The sequence below is a fragment of the Heterocephalus glaber genome, unplaced genomic scaffold (assembly GCF_053883595.1).
Source record: "Heterocephalus glaber isolate CG9 unplaced genomic scaffold, H.glaber_assembly_v1.0 deba00001442, whole genome shotgun sequence".
NCBI lineage: Eukaryota > Metazoa > Chordata > Mammalia > Rodentia > Bathyergidae > Heterocephalus > Heterocephalus glaber.
The window spans coordinates 53858123-53877499 of NW_028258296.1; the positions used below are offsets into that span (position 1 = coordinate 53858123).

The 19377-nt window shown below is 49.3% G+C and overlaps 2 protein-coding genes and 1 pseudogene across 2 annotated transcripts; 1 reads left to right on the plus strand and 2 right to left on the minus strand.

Annotated features, from left to right (window-relative positions):
- Positions 1-1604: 1604 nt before the first annotated feature.
- Positions 1605-6030, minus strand: LOC147827752 (golgin subfamily A member 2-like). Its single transcript, XM_087212643.1, has 9 exons — positions 5989-6030; positions 5586-5900; positions 5434-5506; positions 5142-5233; positions 4642-4770; positions 4443-4530; positions 4100-4347; positions 3884-4019; positions 1605-3802 (listed from the first exon to the last, which is right to left on the minus strand). The coding sequence occupies exons 1-9, from the start codon at positions 6028-6030 to the stop codon at positions 3741-3743; spliced, it is 1185 nt and encodes a 394-aa protein (XP_087068769.1). The 3' UTR covers positions 1605-3740.
- Positions 5899-9728, minus strand: LOC106010104 (golgin subfamily A member 2-like). The gene is made up of 8 exons (XM_087213328.1): positions 9566-9728; positions 8258-8368; positions 7723-7766; positions 7566-7611; positions 7372-7459; positions 6814-7016; positions 6441-6554; positions 5899-6213 (listed from the first exon to the last, which is right to left on the minus strand). Exons 5-8 carry the CDS (start codon positions 7391-7393, stop codon positions 6067-6069), a joined length of 486 nt encoding a protein of 161 aa, XP_087069454.1. The 5' UTR covers positions 7394-7459; positions 7566-7611; positions 7723-7766; positions 8258-8368; positions 9566-9728; the 3' UTR covers positions 5899-6066.
- Positions 9729-12396: 2668 nt separating this feature from the next.
- Positions 12397-18804, plus strand: LOC101721971 (fibroblast growth factor 4 pseudogene; annotated as a pseudogene).
- Positions 18805-19377: the final 573 nt, after the last annotated feature.

A 19377-nucleotide genomic window follows, 5' to 3' on the forward strand; every position in this document is an offset into this window, starting at 1 on the left:
ACAGGACTGCTTCTTAACTCTGTTTCCAGCCTGAAATCAGCCTGTATCCTGTAAGTGGAATTTGGAGAAAAGGAAAGGAGACGAAATATTTGTTTTTCTTATCCCATGTCTTTATTAAATTAGAGGTGCATTGGGAAGAATGTGCATCACCAAATTACTTGGCAATCCCTCAGCCTCCAGGGGGCGCTGTGTAGTAGTGTTGACTGAGGGAGGACCAGCTCTGGCGGTGGTTAACGCACAAGAACAGGTTCACAGGATTCAGCCCCACCCCCACCCCCGTAACCAGGACCTTGAGCTACATCCCCAGCCCCTTTTCAGTTATTTTGAGATAAGGTCTTGGTTGGTCCCCAAGTTTCCCAGGGTACGCTCAAACTTGCCATCCTCCTACCTCAGCCTCCTAGAGTGCTGGGATTATAGGTGAGTGCCACCATACCTGCTCTCAGCCCCCTTTAAATATTTAGGTCTGGTGTTCATCTCTAAACAGAAAACAAGAAAAATAATGGCTGGTAACTCTGAAGAACGTAATAAATTCTGGGCTAAACACTTTAAATATCTCTCCTAATTTACTCCTCACAGCAAGCCCATTAGGCAGTTACTATTTCCTCTGCTATAACTATGAGGACACTGAAGTCCAGAGAGGTCCAGCGACTTGTCCAAGGCCACAGAGCTGGTAAGCAGCACAAAGAGGTTTCAAACCCAGATCTGGCTTCCAGTTGTATGCTGTATTACTAAGAAAGTCATCTTAGCTCACATGGCTAAAGGGAAAGCTAATGCTTCCTTTTGACTTTTTTTTACCTTGCAGGCTTAAGAATCAAAAACAAAGGTAAAATTAATATTTCTGGTTTGATGTGATAGTACACATCTGTAATCCCAGCTACTAGGGAGGCTGAGGCTGGAGAATGCAAAGTTCTCCACCAGTCTGGTAAAATTAGCAAGATCGTATCTCAAAATAAAAAAGGGCTGGGGAAGTAGTTTGGTGGTAGGACCACCTCTGGATTTGGTTCTCAGTTGTGAAAAAAGAAAAAAGAAAAGAAAAAGATGCTTTTATCCTTACATGTTTTTCTCCAGTTTTCTTCTATCATGCTTTACACACCGTATCCATATTTCAGCTTTCCATTTTCCATGAATTCTGTATAAGGGTCAGCAAGATTTATTTCTATGGAATGACGCTCACCATTCCAATGGACTTGCTGTTGTATTGGCCCCAGTGTGGACCCTAAGCCTACCAGGGTGCAGCATGGGGCGTCACAGTCCTCACCGGCAGGAATCTGCAGCCTCTGTAGCAGATAGGACACTCATAGAAAAAGATAATTCAGGGCAGCCGAGGATAATGCCAAACTCCCAGGAAGGACACTGTGTGGAGAAAGCACTGCCCGGGGGGTGGTCAGGGTCAGACGCCTGGAGGAGCAGGCCAGCTCTGAAGACTGAAGGGGGTATTTATTGGGGGTAGCATAATTGTAGATAGGAGGGAGGAAGTGAAGGTGAGGTTGGGAGCAGTGCAGACACTGACCCTGGGTTCAGCAGAGAAGCCTGACCTCAAATCAGAGTCTAGCTCTGCCATTTATTAGAGTATCACTTTGGGTTACTTACCTAATTTCTCTGTTTGAGTTCATTCATCAGTAAATGTGAATAATTTCCACTGCCCATGGTTATAAAACAGGGATCAGCAAACATTTTCTTTAGTGAGTCAGATCATAAATACTTTATTCTCCGTGGGCCATCTAATCTCTGCTGTTGTATGGTGAAAGCACATAAGCCAGCTAAACAAGTCAGCATGACGATTTTGAACAAGACTTTATTTACAGAAAGAGCACATCAGTTGGGTGTAGTTCTGCATGACAGATCCCAGCACTCAGAAGGAAGAGGCAGGAGGATGGCAGGTTCAAGTTCAGCCCTGAATACATAGCAAGACCTCTCTTCAATGTTTCATTTTCCTAATGGGAACCCTAGTTTTAGCCCTAATCCTAATGCTAAAGATAAATCCATCCCCAAATCTAACCCTAGCCCTAATGTTAGAGTGAAGCTCTAAACCCCTAACCCTAGGCTAGCACTAGCCCTGACTCAAAATGTAACACTCACTGAATCCTAATCATAACCCTAACACTAGCACTAGCCCTGTTATGGCTTGGGTTTAGGTGCCCCTCGTGCATTTACAAGCCTCATGCACTTCCACAGGTATTGAATCTAGAGTGTGTGATTGATTCATGGTGGGTCTAGGCCTGAAAGCACTGGGATTAAGGGCATGAGTGCTTCCTTTCCTAAGTATTTTGAACAATGTAAAAGGGTCAGGAAGACACTGGTAAGGTTCCCTTGTTGCATTTGCTGTCTTCCACCTCTGTGAACTGTTGCCCCTCTGAGACCCTGCCTTGGAGCCAGCTGATTATGGACTGAAACCTGTAGGAATAAACCTTTGCCCTTTAAATGTGAGTCTTGGTATTTTTTCTCGACAATGACAAAAACGTAACTAACACAAGCCTTATTCCTAGCCCTAAACCTAACCCCAACCCTAAAACTAACCAGAAACCCAACCCTAGCCAAAGCTCTAAACCTAGTCTAACCGAGCCCTAGCCCTGATCCTAACCCTAGCTCTGCTCCAGTCCTCACTGTCATAGTAACACTAACTCTAACACTAAGCCAAGCCATAGCCTTAGCACACACTTTTTCCCTTTTGGAATTGTTTTCCTTCTGAATAAAGGACCCATTTTAACACTTCTAATCGGGAACTTCTTGTGCTAATATATCTTTGACTTTTGTACAGGAGAAAGATTAGCTTCACCTTGTTTGGGAAGACATGTTTATTGAGCACTGATTGTGGGCTGATGATTGCTAGAACTTGTTTCCATAAAGCTGCTGCTCCTCTGTGTCCTGGGTGGCACTGTTTCTAGTGAGAACCCCACTGGAACTTTATGTGGCACTAAGGATGGACTGTGAGTTCATCAACTTTACAACGGATGGGGAGCTTAGGAAAGCACACTCCTGAGTGTGTCTGGTGAGTCGCTGAAGTGTAACATGGGGTACTCTGCCTGACACCGGGCCCCGTCCTCTCTGGAACTATTGACCTGCTCTGCTTCCAGCTGCCATGAAATGAGCAGCTTTGCCCGTCTGCCATGGTGGTTCTGCTCTAGAGCCAGCAGACATAGCCTGAGTCTCGTGAAACTGTGAGCCAAACAACACTGTCCTGCTTAGGTTGTGGTGTCAGGTACTGGTCCCAGCAAAATACTATGGAAAACTGGGACCAGAGGTGGAGTCCTTTCTGGAACTGCATTTGACTTGTTGTCCGGGTGCACTTGGAACAGTGTAAAAGGGAGGAATCGGGAGGGTAGGAGCTGTGAGCTGGAGAAGCCCTGGAAGGCGATGAGCCGAGTCCAGTGGGTATTTCTGATTGCAGCTCAGAAGCCCTGAATGCCAGTGCGGCCAGCGCACAGAGGGAAGGCAAGGCTCGGGGGGTTTCAGGTGGGGACTCTTGGGAACTGGGCTGCGGGCTGTGCACGTTACATTTGGGCAAACAGGCCTTGTCGGTATTTTGCCCAGGCCCAAGACTTTCATGTCTTGCTCACTTTCCCATCCCTGAGACACAGCACCTGGTGCCCACAGCTGAGAGGAGGAGAGGTGTACTGGGCTCACAGTTCTAGTCTGTGGTTGACTGGCTCTAAGGCAGGGCAGGGTGGCAGAGGGCCATAGCCAAGGAAAAGGCAGCCGGGGACCCACTTCCAACCAGGCCTCACATGCTTGCAGCACGATTATCCACTGGACTCATCAATGGACGGCTCCTCAGTGTGAGCAGGGCTCCCCTCTGGAGGATCTGTGGAGAGAGAGCAGCAGGCACTGAGTGCTGTGCCCCTGCCCACTCCGGCCCCAGCTGCCCTCCCAGGGCTCCACTCACCACCCTCCACGGCTGCACTGGCAACGTCCTGGGTGTCCGTGGGCCCTGAAGTGGGCTCCTCACCACGGCTCTGTGCAGCGGCCCCAGACTTGCCGTGAATGGACCTGGGATCGTCCTCCAGCCCCAGCTCCATGTCCTGCAGCACAAACACCTTTACCCAGAGGGCCAGGGGCTCAGTGTGCGCCCTGAAGTAGCCAGGGAGATGTCCAGGCCTACCTGCAGCTCTTCCTGCACTGGGAACAGCTGGCTGCTCCACTGCTGCTCCTTCTCCTCCTCATCCGAGTCCTCCTCCTCCTCCTCTTCCTCCTCCTCCTCTTCCTCCTCCTCCTCTTCCTCCTCCTCTTCCTCTTCCTCCTCTTCTTCCTCTTCCTCCTCCTCCTCCTTCTCCATCACCTTCTCTTCCTCCTCCTCCTGATGTCCCTCTTTTGCTACTGCCCACTGTTTGGGACACACAGCAGTGGGCTCTGCAGTGGGGAGGAGGACAGCACTGAGCCATCCCTTGCAGGGACCCCGACCCCACACCTTACAGCCTCTGCTACCTGGACCTGGCCCGGCTCACCGATGTCGCCTGTGTCCCCACAGAGCTCCAGCCACTGATGCTCCAGGTGCTCTGCCCCCTCCTTGATCGCTGCCTCCTCCTGCAAGACCTCCAGCACAAGGAGCCAGAGCAGCAGCGTCAGGGCTCTGTGCCCACCTGCCCTGCCCACCCTTCCCGGCCTGGCAGGACAGACTCAGCGGCAGCTTCCCCATGGACACACGGTCAGCCCTGCTCCTGGGGTGCGAGCCTCATCCTCAGGTTTGTCCTGGGTTGGGGCTGCCAGGTGGGTCAGGTAGCAGCGTTGCCCCTTCTGCTGCCTCAGGTCCCTGGGCAGCAGAGCCCGCTGTTCCTGGACAGGGGTAGGACCATCATTAAAAATGCCATCTGGGCCAGGGATTTAGCTCAGTGGCTTCGCCACCTACCGCGCAAGCCCAAGGACCCAAATTCGATCCCCGGTACCAAAAAAAAAGCCATCTGAAGAAGGGGTGTGCTTGCGGGGGGACTGCTCCTGACAAAGTGGGGAAAGGAGCAGAAAGGAGCTCCCCACTGTCACTGGCACCCGAGGGTCCCAGGGGACAGCGTCTGACCACAGCCGACCAGGGAAGCTGTGAGGTCCGTGGAAACAAGAGGGTGCGGAAAGCGAGGCACTGGGGTGTCCAAAGGGACCACAGAGGGACCAGGGCAGGACATGGAGAAGGGACGAAGTGGAGACCTACTCACCAGGGCCTCTGAGCTGCCCGAGTCTGCAGGGGTGGTGTCGTCAGACAGAGGAGTCTCCACACTCCTTTCCTCCACATCGCCTTCATTTCCAACTGGGAGCAGCCAGGAGGTCCCCAGTGAGCCACACAGGGAGGCAGAGCAGCCAGAGGCCCCCTCTTCACCTGCCTTGCCAGGGGCCCCGGGACCACCACCCTCTGCCAGAGAATGAGCAGCACCCTACAGGTCTCTTCCCCCTCAACTCTCTGCTTCACAGCTCTGCTCAGCCCACCCTGCCCTGGGCATCTCCACTCACCTTCCCTGGGCTGGGCCGGGCCTCTCTGTGGGGCTGATTGCAGATCTTGCAGTGTGGAGGCTTCCAGGCCCTCCTGTGGGCAGCATGGAAAGTGAGAAGTCAGAGGCAGCCAGGGCCTTCCCTGCCCGGCCTCGCCTCAGCAGCTTCATCACCTGAGTCTCCCACAGTTCCTGGTGCAGCCTGCCCAGGGCCACATTTTCCTCCTTTATGGTGGATTCCTGCTGCTTCACCAGCTGCCTGTGCAGCAGAGCCCGCCTAGACAGGGCCTCCTTCTGTGTGGCCAGCTGCTGCCAGGCCTCAGCATGCTGCCACACCTGGGACAGCAGCTGCTCCCCCTGCTGCTGCAGCTGCTGGGCCTCCTGGCTCTTTAGCACCTTCTGCAGAAGACCCAGAGGTGAGGGAGGGTGAGCTGCTGCTCCAGAGCCTGAGCTCACGAATGTGGTGGGGGCACTCAGAGCCCCGGCCTTCTGCACCCAGCCTCAAGCCTCAGAACCTCCTTTCCCAGCCCTGGGACTTCGGACCACAGCTGTGCAGAATCAGAGGAAGCCAGCCCACATCCACTAAGCACTGGCCCAGCCTCCCTTCCTTCACACACATGGTCTCATTTAATCCACCAGTTCGAGGGGAAAAGGCTCACATCCTCTTCAGGTGGTGGACACCCAGGCGTGGTGATGGAGGCACTGAAACTGTGACCAGGGCAGCTGAGATGAGAATGCAGCTCAGACTCAAGCAGCCTCTTCTCCCAGCCTGTCTCTTCCTTGGATCAGGGTTCTCAAGCCTCTAGCAGGGACACTGACATCAGGACTTGGGAGGAGCCCAGGGCCACCCACATCTACCCATCAGAGGCATGGAGCAGGAAGCAGTCACAGAACTGCTCAGCAAGAAGGGCAGGGCTCTGGGGTCACCTGTCCCCCACTGTGGGAGTTTGGTCCTGGCCCAGCACCTCCCCTCCCCTCCCCATGGGCGGCACCTCTGTCCCAGCCCAGTCTCACGGGGCGGGGAGTTACCAATGCCGTGAGCTGCACCATCTTCTCCTGCAGCTGGCCCAGCTTCCTGGCCAGCTCCTTCCTCTCCAGCTGCTCCGATTGCAGCGCACTGGCCATTTTTAGGTTGTCTTCACTCTACAGAGAAGAGGAATCAATGCCGCCAATACAGCCAGACGCAAGACCCACCCTCAGTGTCCCTGGGGCAGGCACAGTGGAGAATCGTCCCCTGTCCCCAGCAGATGCTCCAGCAGGGTTCTGGCTCACAAGACACCTTCACAATTGAGGGCTGCAGTGCCCCCATTGAACTGAGGGGGGAAGGACCCCGAGGGCTAAGTGTGCTGCTCTGCCCTAAAGGACCTGGCAGGGAGGACACCAGCGAGCAGTGGCCACGCACCTGCCTCAGAACACTGTCCTGCATCTGGGCCAGCTGCTCCGCCTGTTCCACCGTTCTTACACACAGGCTGCAGGTTTCTTTTTTCTGTGTCTTCAGCTCTTCCAACACAAGCTCCAGCTGGTGTTTGAGCTGCTGGAGCTCACACTTTAGCTGCAGTTCCTCCTCAGAGGGCCCGGCTGGGGGCTGCAGGGCTGGGGGCACAGCTGAGAAGGGAAGTAGCAGTAACAGTCTGGGCCTCTCAGGGCTCAGCCCCCAGTTCAGGCTCCTTGCCCCACCTCGGCTTCCTGATGAATGATTTCTCCTTCCCAGATGAGGGCCAGTCTTGAAGCCACTTTCCCCTGAGGTTCTCAGGGGGCTTGGCAGTGGGCACAGCACCCATCTCTCAGATGGGGACAGGAGGCTCAGACAGATGAGAGGATTGCCAGCTCCCGTCACAGAGCCCTTTCTCTCTGCCCCATCCCTTGAGTGTACGTCGCTCCTTAGGAAAGTGCAGGCCACAGCCACAGCCACAGCCCAGAGACCGGGTCCAACTCCCAGGTCAGCCTTGTGCTCACTCACCCATGTCTGCCTTCAGGTCCATCAGGCTCTTCTCTAGCTCCTTGACCTTCCTGTCCTGCTCCTCCTTCTCTGCTTTCACCTTTGTCAGCTGCCCAAGGCACAGGGGACAGTGGACGGGGGGACTGGCGACCTCAAGTACATCTATCACCCAAGTGTCCTTCCCTCTCCCCACCTCTGGCCCCAGTCTGCGGTACCTCATTCAGGGCCCTCTGGATGTCATCGGAGGAGCACGTCCTAGGGCTGGAGACACGGGGTCAGGGTAAAGGTAGGTGGATGGGGAAGAGGCTCAGGGGCAGTGGCCGGCCCTGACCCCTCAGCCTAGGGATGGCTGCCCCAGTAGGAGACACTCACTTGTTCTGAGGCAGGACCCTGGGGCCACTGGTGGCATCCTGGCTCTGCTCAGAGAGAAACACAGGAGGTGCTGATTCCTCTTCCACTAAGACTCCCCCACCCAGGGTGGCCTGAGCCAAGCTCCCTGCACACCCTGCCTCCTCCCAGACCTCACACCCTGGGCTCTGGCAGAGAGCCTGAGCATAAGTGGCTCTTCTCACTGGCCTGGCTGCCCTTGAGGCTGAGCAAAATCAAACTCCAGCTACCATTTACTGAGTGCTTGCTCTGCACCAGGCCCGAGGGCATTCACATAAAAAATGTGTCATTTAAACATCACAATTGTACATAAAATCCTCCCCACATATTTAATTGCACTGCTGTTGGTCAGACCCAGGACTTGTCATAAGCTTGTCACACACCCGACCGCTGAGCTGTCACAGACCTGGCCCTCGAATGCAGATTTCTTATCCTGCACCTGACATTGTGCTCATGTGAACCCTGACCCCCCACTGCCATGAGAGCCACAGCCGCAGCAGCCTGGCCGGCTCTGACTCACCTCGTCAGGTGGGTGACATTTGCCACCAGTGGATATCCCGGGATTTATGCTTTTCTTCTTCTCATCCAGAGAAGGACCCAAAAGATTGTTTCTTTCCTGAAACTCTCTCAACTGCATAAAGGAAAAGCAATAATACTGATGAAAATGATGAGCCTCTGTGTTCACAACCTCCTGCATCATTTCTACAGCACACTCTTAGGCACACCACCTGCTGCAATGCAGCAACAACCGACACAGTGCTGTGATGATCAATTAATGCCTGAGCAAAGGAGCAGTTACGTGGCTACACGAAAGAAAGAAAGAAAGAAAGAAAGAAAGAAAGAAAGAAAGAAAGCAAGCACTGTGGTGCATGCCTGTCATCCCAAGTACTGGTGACCCTGGGGCAGCAGGAGCACAAGACTGGGACAAGCCTGAGGTAAAATAGCATTAAAAAGTGTCTGAAAATAGAAATAATAAACTATAAAAAGTATTGGGCATGTGGGTCTGTGCCTCCTGGAATCAATCCCTAAGGCTAACACAAGAAAAAAGCAAGAGGGCTGGGGTTCAGCTCAGTAATAGAGAGCTTGGCCCACTTGTGAAGGCTGTGGGCATAATCAGCACTACACACACACACACACACACACACACACACACACACGAAAATTCAAACGTGAAGTAGAGAATTTAGGAGATATTTTGAGTCTCTCTGGAGACAGAATGCTGGGAGAAAACCAACCCAAAGCTGGGGTCACCAGAGACACTGTCAACCTTTCGAGTTCTCTGATGACAGTTTCGTGTTGTCAGTGCCCAAATTCAGCAGCAGGGAACCTAAAGCCTCGCTGCACCCCTTCCCATGCTCCCATCCTCTTCCGGGTGGAAATCTGCGTCTCCACCGGAGGAACTGGACGGTGGCTAAGGACACTTTAGGGGACCCGGTGGGAAGAGCAAGGCCCAGGTGAGGGGTGGTGATGACACTGTGAGGGAACTGGGCCTTCAGCACATCCTACGCCTGCCTCCCTGTCCCCCGAATCTGACTGTGCCCCTGCCCTCCTCTGTGTTCAGAACAGGGAAGCGACAAGGCAGTCTGAGGCAGGGCTCAGGGAGGAATGAGTGGGGTGGCAGGAGGCCCCAAGAGTGATCGCAAGGGTCCCTGAAGCCAGGAGGGGCTGGGCTGTGAGGCCCGGGTCTGTGAGAGGACCTGATGGGGGCACTGGGGCAACGAGGCTCCCGCCCCATGTGCCTCAGGGGCGGCACGGACTCTGACCAAGGAGCGGCCATCTGGGGACTCAGTCCGGGCCCAGGGCCTGGGATCCTCCCTGTGTGCTTTACCTTTTGCCTAGCTCTGGCCAATTTCTGCCTACGGGTTTCTTCTGAAATCCCGGGGCAGGGAGAGGGAAAGGGGAAGGGCCACTTGCGCACAGTGCCTTCTATCACTTGGAAATGCTCTCCAAGAGTCTCAGTGCAGCTCCGCGGGCTGCCTGCAAGAGGCCTAACTAGGGCGGAACTAAACTCAACACAGAGGGCGTGGCCTCAGGCCCCCAGTCCCATTGGTTGAGAATGTTGATGACGTCATAAGGGAGCCTGGTGAGGCCGCCTCCAGGGGGTGGGGGATGGGTGGAGTCCCACGCAGGCTGCAGGCAGCTGCTGGTCCTGGCAGCTATGGTAGGAGCTATGATAGGAGGGTTCCTGAAATGTCCCCGATAGCTGTGGAAAGGGTGTGGATTCCATGGAAACAAAAACGCCATAGTTTCCCAATTAAAATCATTCTAGGATGAAAAGTCTAAAGAGTGTTTCTTAAGAACAGGGAAAGGATTCTACATAGCCTTCATCTATAAGCAGGACCAGGGTGCAATGATGAATACGTGCTTAACTCTAAAGAATCAGTTAAATAAAACACTAAAGGAAGACACAGAGCAAATAGAAGTGAAAAGAATATATATAAAAGGAGAATTAAGTAGAGGCACCAAACTGGAATGAAAAAAGCAAAAGCTTCAGTGTGAAAGTTAGGAAGAAAGGGGGAGGTAAAACAGAAACAAAGAATGGCAGCAGAAATAAAACAGACAGAATCGAAGCCAGATGAATCAGTGAGCACTGTCAATGTAAGCTACTCACCTCCACGTGGAAAGGCATCATTGTCCAAGCTTATCTTTGAAAAGTGAATTCAGGAGGAGCTGCATCTGAACTAAACTGACTACAACAGGACTGAGAGGAAAAGCACGGGAAAAGAAGTGTGGCCCACTGTTACAGCCATTGACACTCACTCAAAACAGGCTTTGGGCAAGGGAATACTCCTCACGGGGCCACTCTAGGTCAAATTGGGAATCTCATCAGGCTCTTAGGGCAATGCTATGTCTCTATGACCTTCCTGGTCTCTAGATGAATCCTCGTCTCCTGCCAAACCTAGAATGCCTTGGGACTCGGTTCCTAGCATTTCTCTGTGATGGTTTTTCTCCTGGTAGTCACATTCACTTGTACAACATGACAATCCAGGTGTACACTAACTCTGAAAGTTACATCTTCAGCCAGCACCCGATGGTGAACTCCAGACTCATGACATCCATGGTCTGCCCTTGTGACATTCCTTGTGTGTGTCTAATCGTTTCTCCAGCCTCCTAGGTCTACCGTCCAGCCTGCAGTCTCACTTCTGCCACAGGTTCTTCTCCTAGGCATCAGCATCTCACATACAGGAGACCCCACCTCTCCATGCTTAGGCCAAAAATAGTGGAGGCATCTGACAGATCACTTCCTCTCATATCTTATATTCTACCAGCAAGTCTAGTAAAATTTCTTTCTGTCCTTCTTTTGGTCTTTTTCTTATTGTGGGGCTGAGGATTGAATCCAAGGCTTTTATACTTAACTGTTGAGTTCTTAGCTTATTCATTTATTCCTTCCTTCCTTTCTTGCCTTTTTTGTTTGGTTTGTTTTGGTCATTGGATTCCTTCTGTGAAAAAAAGCCAAAACCTGATTTTTCTCCACCCGCACTGTGGCCACCCTGTCCACGCTCCTGACACCTCTCCCGGGGCTATTGTGTTTGCCCCTGTCACTGGTATCCCTGCTTCTGCCCCTGATTTCCATGTTTGCCCAGATCCTCCTAGAAGTTGATGCCTGACAGGATCCAATGTACACACAATTTACTGTGTAAAACCCTGTGGGAGGAAATGACACCAGGAACGGGAGAGACTGACACAGCTTCCAGACTGTGAAGTAAGGGAGATGTCAAATGAGGGAGGGGAGGCAGGTTAGGTGCAAGGTCATAGGCTTCTGGGTGCTCTTGAGGGGTTGAGCAGAGCTTCTAGGGGGTCCTGAGCCAAAGCCACCTGCAGGGAGTCCTGTGATTCCCGGAGTGGGCTGCCTTGGTCTCCCTCCTGGGCTCTGCCCTGACTTGAGAATAGCCAGTGGGAAGCAGGGCCTCAAGCCCTCCCTCTGGGCCTGCACTGAGTTCTGCCTCCCGCACACGGCCATCCGGGGTGCTACCACTGCTGGCATCTCCAGCCCTTCCATCTGTCCTCCTGTTGTACTTGGCTTTGTTTTTATTTTAAGAGGGGCTCTTGCTATATTGCCCGGGTTGGGCACAGCCTCTAGAGCCTCCTGACTCAGCTTTCCAATACTGGGCTTCCATGTATGCACTACCACACCCTGCTTAGTCAGAGAGTCTTAAGGCTGATGTCCATTAAGTTTTTCTCCTGGTCTCCCAGCCATCACTCCTAAATGCAGTAGATGATTTTTTCTGGAATGAGTGATCAGAAAAGTAAAAGCAACAAGCACTCTATGGAGAATTGGTTCATTCTATGTCTGGGGCAGGGAAAGATGAGGTGTGTTTGAAACATGTTCCTCTATCAAAAAGTAAGAAAGTGCTGAAAATCAGTGGGCACACAGGCTACAGCTTGAAGGGGCTCACACTGGTCAAATTTTGGTCACTTTGGGCACCAAAATAAATAACTAGAGAGTTGGATTCTAATTCACTGATTCATCCAAAAATTTGGCACACACTTGTCATCCCAGCACTTGGTAGGCAGAGGCAGGAGGATCGCCATGAGTTTGAGGCCAGGCTGGGCTACATAGTGAGTTCAAGTTCAGTCTGAACTACACAGTGAGACCCTGTCTCAAAAAAAAATGATAATGATGATGATGATGATGATGATGATGATGATGATGAGATGATGAAGATGATGCACGCCGAGCCCGATGTGGTGGTGAACAGTTGTAAGCCTAGTCCTCTAGGAGGCTGAGGCATGAGGCCTGAAATACTGAACCCAGCCTGGGTAATTTAGTGAATTAGCTAAATAAAAATTTAAAGGGGGCTATGTCAAAATGAAATTTGCACCAGGTATTTAGCTCAGTGGTGCTGCTGCCTGCCTTGCAAGAAAAAGTTCCTGAATTTGCTCCCTAGTACCAAAAAAAAAAAAAATTTAAAAATTTAAATTTGAAAATCTATGAATCAGTGTTATTAACAAAAAGAAAAAGATCACTTTTTATCAGCCCTAAAATAATAATTGACTCATGCAATAATCATCAACATATATTAAAATGATTATGTGGAAGTCGTCTGTTGGGAAACCAGACACTCAGTCTCAAAGTAAGACTTCACAGAATAATAGTAATGATAATAATTATTATTGTGGTACTGGAGATAGAACTTAGGGCCTTTGAGTTACATCCTAACTCTTTTTTATTATTTTGAGACAAGTCTCACTAAATCACTAAATTGCCAAGGTGGGGCTCAAATTTGAGATTCCTCTGCCCCAGCTTCCAACTGGTTAAGATTTCATCTCAGTTACTTTTCTCATTGCTGAGACAAAATACCCAACACATTTGAGGTTACCTTTCTTAAAAATCTATCAAATTTTTTTTGTACCAGGGCTCAAACTCGGGACCTTGTGCTTGCCAGGCAGGCTGCAGAACCAGTGAGCTAAATCCCTAGCCCATGTTTCTTAAAAATCAATGATGGATGCCCATTCAGAGAGAAAGAAATAATGAACACAAAATTTTAGTAATAAAACACAATCTAGTCAGTCCAGTCCAGCATAAGGCTCGTTTAAAAAAACACTTTTCTCTAAGTTTATTTTCTTTAAATATGCCTTTAAAATGTTGTTTGGGGGCCAGGAGTTTAACTCAGTGGTTTCATCTCCTGCTGCACATGTGCAAGGACCCGAGTTCAATCCCCAGTACCAAAAAAAAAATGTTGTTTTGTTTCAGTTCAAAATTCAATTTCTAGTTGTAAATATTTTAGTCTTTTTATTATATATGTTCTTCAAAATTAAATTCCCCTTCATTCTTTTTCTGAGTCCTTCAACAAGTTTTCATAGGACATAAAGAGACAGACAAATAAGATTAAAAAAACCACGGTGTATATGAAATAACATGAATCAAAATAGTAATTGTGAGATCTTGAATGAAATACTCCAAATCTTTAATGTTCATTTTCCTCCAGATAAAATGGGGGGATAACAACAGCACCTTTCTTGAGTGATGGTGAGGATGAGATAATCTCAAAGCATACATGGGGCCCTTGTCAGTTTCCATTGTTCCTGACTAGGTGTTTTTCTTCATGTATTTGTATTAGAAGCTCCTCAGTGTTTACCATAGAACTTTGTGCAAAATCATAGCAATGTACGCCTTTGATCTCAGTAGCCTTCAAGGCTAAGGCAGGAGGATTTTAAGTTTAACCTCTGTCTCAGCAATTTGGGGACTTAGTAAGACCCTGCCTCAAAAATTAAAAATGAAAAAGTGCCAGAGATGTAGCTCATAGCAAAGATTCTTGGTTCAATCCCCAGTGCAGAAAAAAATTTATACTTTTGGAGATATAACTGTTAATTAGGAGTAGATAGAAAAGGGGGAAAAATGAAGCTTTTAGGAATGGTAAATCAAGCAAGTAAATTTTGATGCATATATATGCGTAAAATGTTTGTGCTAATAAAAAATATTTATATTTGGTCTTTGTTTTTGACAGAGAGCTGCTAAAATAAAGAAATAAATCATTTATTGTTCATTCAAGAAAGATTTCATAAGTACCTGTAATGTGCCAGCCCCTGCTGGACAATGTGGACATGACACGGCGCCAGAAAGAAGGGTAGAAATCAGGTGGAAAATGTTCTGGCTTCGGGAAATTCACAGTCCTTGAGACAAGCTGTCGAGGTAGTGCATTCAGGAGAGAGTGAGATAATAACTCTGAATTCTTCCTCTGTGCTCAGCACTGTTTCATGGTCTTTATATCTGTCTACTCGTCTCATCTTTGTGTGACAGGTAAAGTGACATGCTAATGGTGACACAACCAGAAAATGCACCTGTTCTGAACCACTGTGTCATCTTGCATCTGAATAATAGGGGGTGCAGTAGCCTTTGCAAGGTCCTAGGAAGAGCTCTGCAGCCTGAGGGAAGAGCTGGGACAAAGCCACTCAGGTGAGAGCCAGCCTGATATGTTCACAGAACAGATAAAGGGGCTGGAAGGCACAAATGAGGAGCCAAGTGACAAGAGGTGAGGTATGAGAGGTAGGGAGAGGGTAAACTAGTAGGACTTTACAGATTTAGAGTTTACTCTTTTTTTTTTTTGTACTGGGGATTGAACTGGGGACCTTGTGCTTGTGAGGCAGGCGGTGGAACCACTGAGCTGAATCCCCGGCCCTAGAGTTTATTTTAAGTGAGATGGAAAGTTACTAATCAATCTTCAGGAAGGGATATACCATGTTCATAGACTGGAAGACTCTGCTATTTTAACATTCCCAAATCTCCCAAATGTAATCTATAGACTCAGTGCAGGTCCAAAACCAATCTGGGGACTTTCTGAAAGAAGGAGAACATAAGGGGGGAGATGGGGACTCTCTGGTTGCCACCAATGGCTCTCTGGGTTTACTTTCTAATTTTATCCCAAGAGTTTGAATCAAAAATTTCTGAAAGAGCCGGAGGAGAGGCCCCCTGGCCTAGTGTTTCTTGTGGTCCTTTGGCTTATACTGTGCAACTGCGGTGGAACTTCCAGACCTCATTTAGCATTTTTTGGCCTGGCGACATGCTCCAGAAAGGAATCAGTGCGAGAGGCAGATCCTGGCTCCCTTAATATCCATTCTGAGTAAAGTAGCCATCTACCTGTGTGGATCTCTAACAAGCTGTTTTCAGATCTGCTCACATAATCACCTGTGCTGGGATGGCCCTACCTTAGAAAACCTGCCAGTCCACCTTGCCTCAGGTGGTATTCCTGAAGGCCTGGGGAGGAGGGAAGGAGGACTGAATAAAAATATTTCTTAGTTTATAGCCCTACGCTAAGGACAGGAACAGACAAATTGGGACCAAAACCTTTTCAGGACGAGTCTCTCCCTGATTAGTAAAAACAGGTCTCTAAAGGAAAGAAAGAAAAAAAAAAGTGACAGGAGAAAGTTGGAGTTAAGAGCTTTTTAAACAGTGCATGTGGTCTTTTGTGTTTTCCCCAAATGATTCTCCTGCATTAATGGAGCAATCTGCCCAGTAGCTATCACTCTGTCTTGAAAGACTGAGAACAGGATCCTCAGGAGCTAAAATTACCCTCTCACCAGCAGAGAATTAAATCAGAAAGGAAACTGAGGCAGAGCAGACTCAACATTCCCTTCCATGAACATGGAAGGGGGATTGGGCCAGACTGCCCCAGTGAAACCCGTCCTTCCAGACTTGAGAATAGAGGCTCCACTTGTCATCTTTACAATGACCAAGGAAGTCCCTGTGCTTCTATATGAGGCATATTGTTTCCCATATAGGCATTAATCCCTCTTGACCTTACCATTAGGTGTGTAATGGCCTGGAGAAGTTTTGCCCCTGGGCCTTAGGGCAAAGGAATCTCTGGAATTTTTTTGTGTTTTCTATTGAAACATATTCCCCTCAGCAGCAAGGCAGGGCTAGAGTGGATTTAAAATCCACCCTGAAGACTTACATCTCAGTACTATGACACATCCGTGAAACTCACAGATTAAAGCCTATACCTATTGTCTGGCAACTGTGAGTTACACACTAGTAAAGAACAGATGCCAGCTCGCTCCCTCCCTCCCTTACACACACAAATGATGAGAACTAAGGTGAGGAGGGGAAGGAAGAAGGAGGTTGAGACTTACAGAGTGAATGAGAATGAAAGAGTGAAAGAGAAAACCATGTATTAAGTCCATCGACTTCACCTAGTCCTGTGGATCAATCAGGTATCGCCTGATTGACTATTTGAATCAGCTTGGTTTAGGACAGCCACACACAAAGGGGAGCCATGGCCTCAGGAGGACTGAGTTTAAACCCTGTGGTTTTGAGAGAAAGAGGGGGCAATTAAAAGACTAGTTTAGAGAACTTCCCCTGGAAACGAAATATGTTCAGGTCCCCACAGATGCCTCAGAAAGGGCTTCCTCCAGTGTCATCTGGAAGCCAATTCTTTCTACTGCGTTCACAGGATTGAGTTTCCCATGCTGGTTGCCTGAGAAACTCTGCCTGAGACAGTGGATGGGGGCTTCATCCCTATTTGTGTCTCCCTGGAGGAGCAAGATTCCCAGAGTCTCAGCTGCCCCCAGAGATGAGAGTGTGTGCTCCTCATCTAGAGGATTTTTGTCCTGGAGTACCTCCTGACTCTTTCCAATCCTGCTCAGAGGCAGCCAGTGCCTCTTACCTTCGGTGTCCTTACGTGTGAACACTCATTTTCTGAGGTTTATCTTATGAGTCTCCAGGTACTAGAAAGGAGAGAAGACTCTAAAGGAACAGAAGCTATAGACACAGAGAGAGAAAAAGTAGCCTGCAACAACTGTTTTAAAAAGAAGGATCCGGTGCACTTACAGGAAAGCCCAGCATTACTTTTTCCTTTTTGAATATGGGCTCTCTTGTCAGGACAAAAAGACTAAGCTACCAGTCCAGGGAGGCACATTTTTAGGATAGGCATATGGGTATACACTCCCCACCTGGTTACCCCTGGAGTAGCCAGCCAGATTCTGGCAGGATTCTCGGAATAAATTGCTGCTAAGTTGTTAAGGACGTGCACTTCCTAAAAGTGGGGTCCTCTATCATTCACCCCTAGGGACCAGCCTGTGGCCAAAGACTCCAGGGCTGGGGTACTGACCATGTCCTGCAGTCTTCCTTTTGATTTCTCAGTCAGGGAGAGCAGCTAGCTGGGATAATAAGCTCAGCACCAATAATGAATTAGAGGGATGGAGTTTTAGAAAGGGAGATAATTTATTTGTAAGGAGGAAAAAGCAGAAGACAGAAGCTGCCCTGAAGAGAGGGCAGGGGGTCCACGTGAACAATGGATACTCCTGAGCCTCTGCTCCCGATTTCTCTTGTTAGGTCTGGGGGCCCTTCCTTCCAGGTGGGTACCTGGAACTCGGCACAGTCTGATTGGCTTCTAGGCTGTCTTTGGGTGGATCCCAGGTCCCCAGACCCTGACCTGGGCACATTTGCCTGTGTGCACATTCCTTTTGGTGGGCTTTGTTTGACTGCTTCCTGCTTTCTTGTGATATCTAAGTTGGTTGGGGGAGCACCTTAGAGTTCGTGATTAAGTAAGGGGATGTGTGTGTATGTAGTGCAGGAATATAGTGAGCAAAGAGCGAATATATACATATATATGCGTGTATATGTATATAAGCACATAAGTGTGGGTATTTTTATATACTAAATAAGTGTTTTCTTTTGAGTTACATGGCCACTCCTTGTTCCCTTTGCATTGTGTTGGAGATGAGGAAAGGGGAGCAGTCATCCCGATTTCTAAGCTTCCCCCTGCTTTGTTGAGCTTCTCTTCTCCTAGTAGAGTCTTATGTTAATTGCACTACCTGCTGCCTTTTCTTGGTCTGGTTCTTCTTTCTTTCCCTACCTTCATCCTTTTAATTGCTCAAATCAAGTCGGTTTTAGCGAGATATCCTATTAATTTGTTTAATAAAGCCTACTGAGGCCCTTATTCCCTTCTTTTCCTGCCCATGGACCCCTATCCCCACACTGCCACCTAACTCATGGCAAAATTCTGAAGAAATAGCAATTTTAAGTAAAAAGTTCATAGTAAAATATATAAACTAAAGGCAGCTAATGTGTCTACCCATAATGGCTTAAAAAGACAAGTTTTGGAGAGGCTGGGTGGCCGCGTAGCCCAAGGAGGAGGCCGTCCAGAGCGGCGCGGGCAGCTCCCTGCTGGCAGCAAGCGGCTGAGGTGGTTGTACTGCATCGTGGGCATTGGCTTCCACCTCCAGGTGCTCCCGGATGGCCGCATCGGCGGCCTGCACGCGGACACTGGCGACAGCCTCCTGGAACTCTCTCCGGTGGAACGTGGGGTCGTGAGCATCTTCGGAGTGGCCAGCCGATTCTTCGTGGCCATGAGCAGCAAGGGCAAGCTCTACGGCTCGCCTTTCTTCACCAATGAGTGCAAGTTCAAGGAGATCCTTCTACCCAACAACTACAATGCCTCCGAGTCCCACACCTACCCTGGCATGCTTATCGCCCTGAGTAAGAATGGGAGGACCAAGAAGGGGAACCGAGTGTCCCCCACCATGAAGGTCACCCACTTTCTCCCCAGGCTGTGACCCTCCAGAGGAAACCTGCCTCAGTCTCCAGAAGCCTCCAGGAGGAGCACTTTCTTTGGATGGAGAGTTTAATGCAAGAGTAGGTGTATGCTATTTAAATTAATTATTTAAATATGTATATATTGCCATCAAATTATTTATGGTTCTGTGAGTGTGTTTCATATTTTTCTGAAAAAAAAAAGGAGAAAAACAACAACAAAAAAAGCAACTCTTGACTTTTCCAGTGCATCAGGGGATATATCTTACTGTCAGATTTACTTCACTGTCAAAAAGCTGTCATGAGCCTGCTGCTATTTTGTGTTTTTTAAAATGGTGACATCAAATTCTGATGGCATCCAGTATCACTGTCTGCAAAGGCCTGCCTGGGTCTGGAAGCCAGGCTCCCTCCACCAGAATCCTGCAGTGCCCACTCCCTTTGTACCTCCTTGCTATGAATCAGGACATATCAGTTTACTTCTTCCTGTACAGAAAGTGCCCGGTCCGAGTCCTTGCTGCCACTCTGTTTTTAGATCTGCCACACTGACCTTTGAATTTTGCTGTAGTCAATCTTCCTCCCTCTACCAGATGGGAGAGACCCTTAGACAACTTTATAAACTCCTGTTTGACTTCTTTGGATCAGCCACAGCCCATGTTGTGGTAGCCACC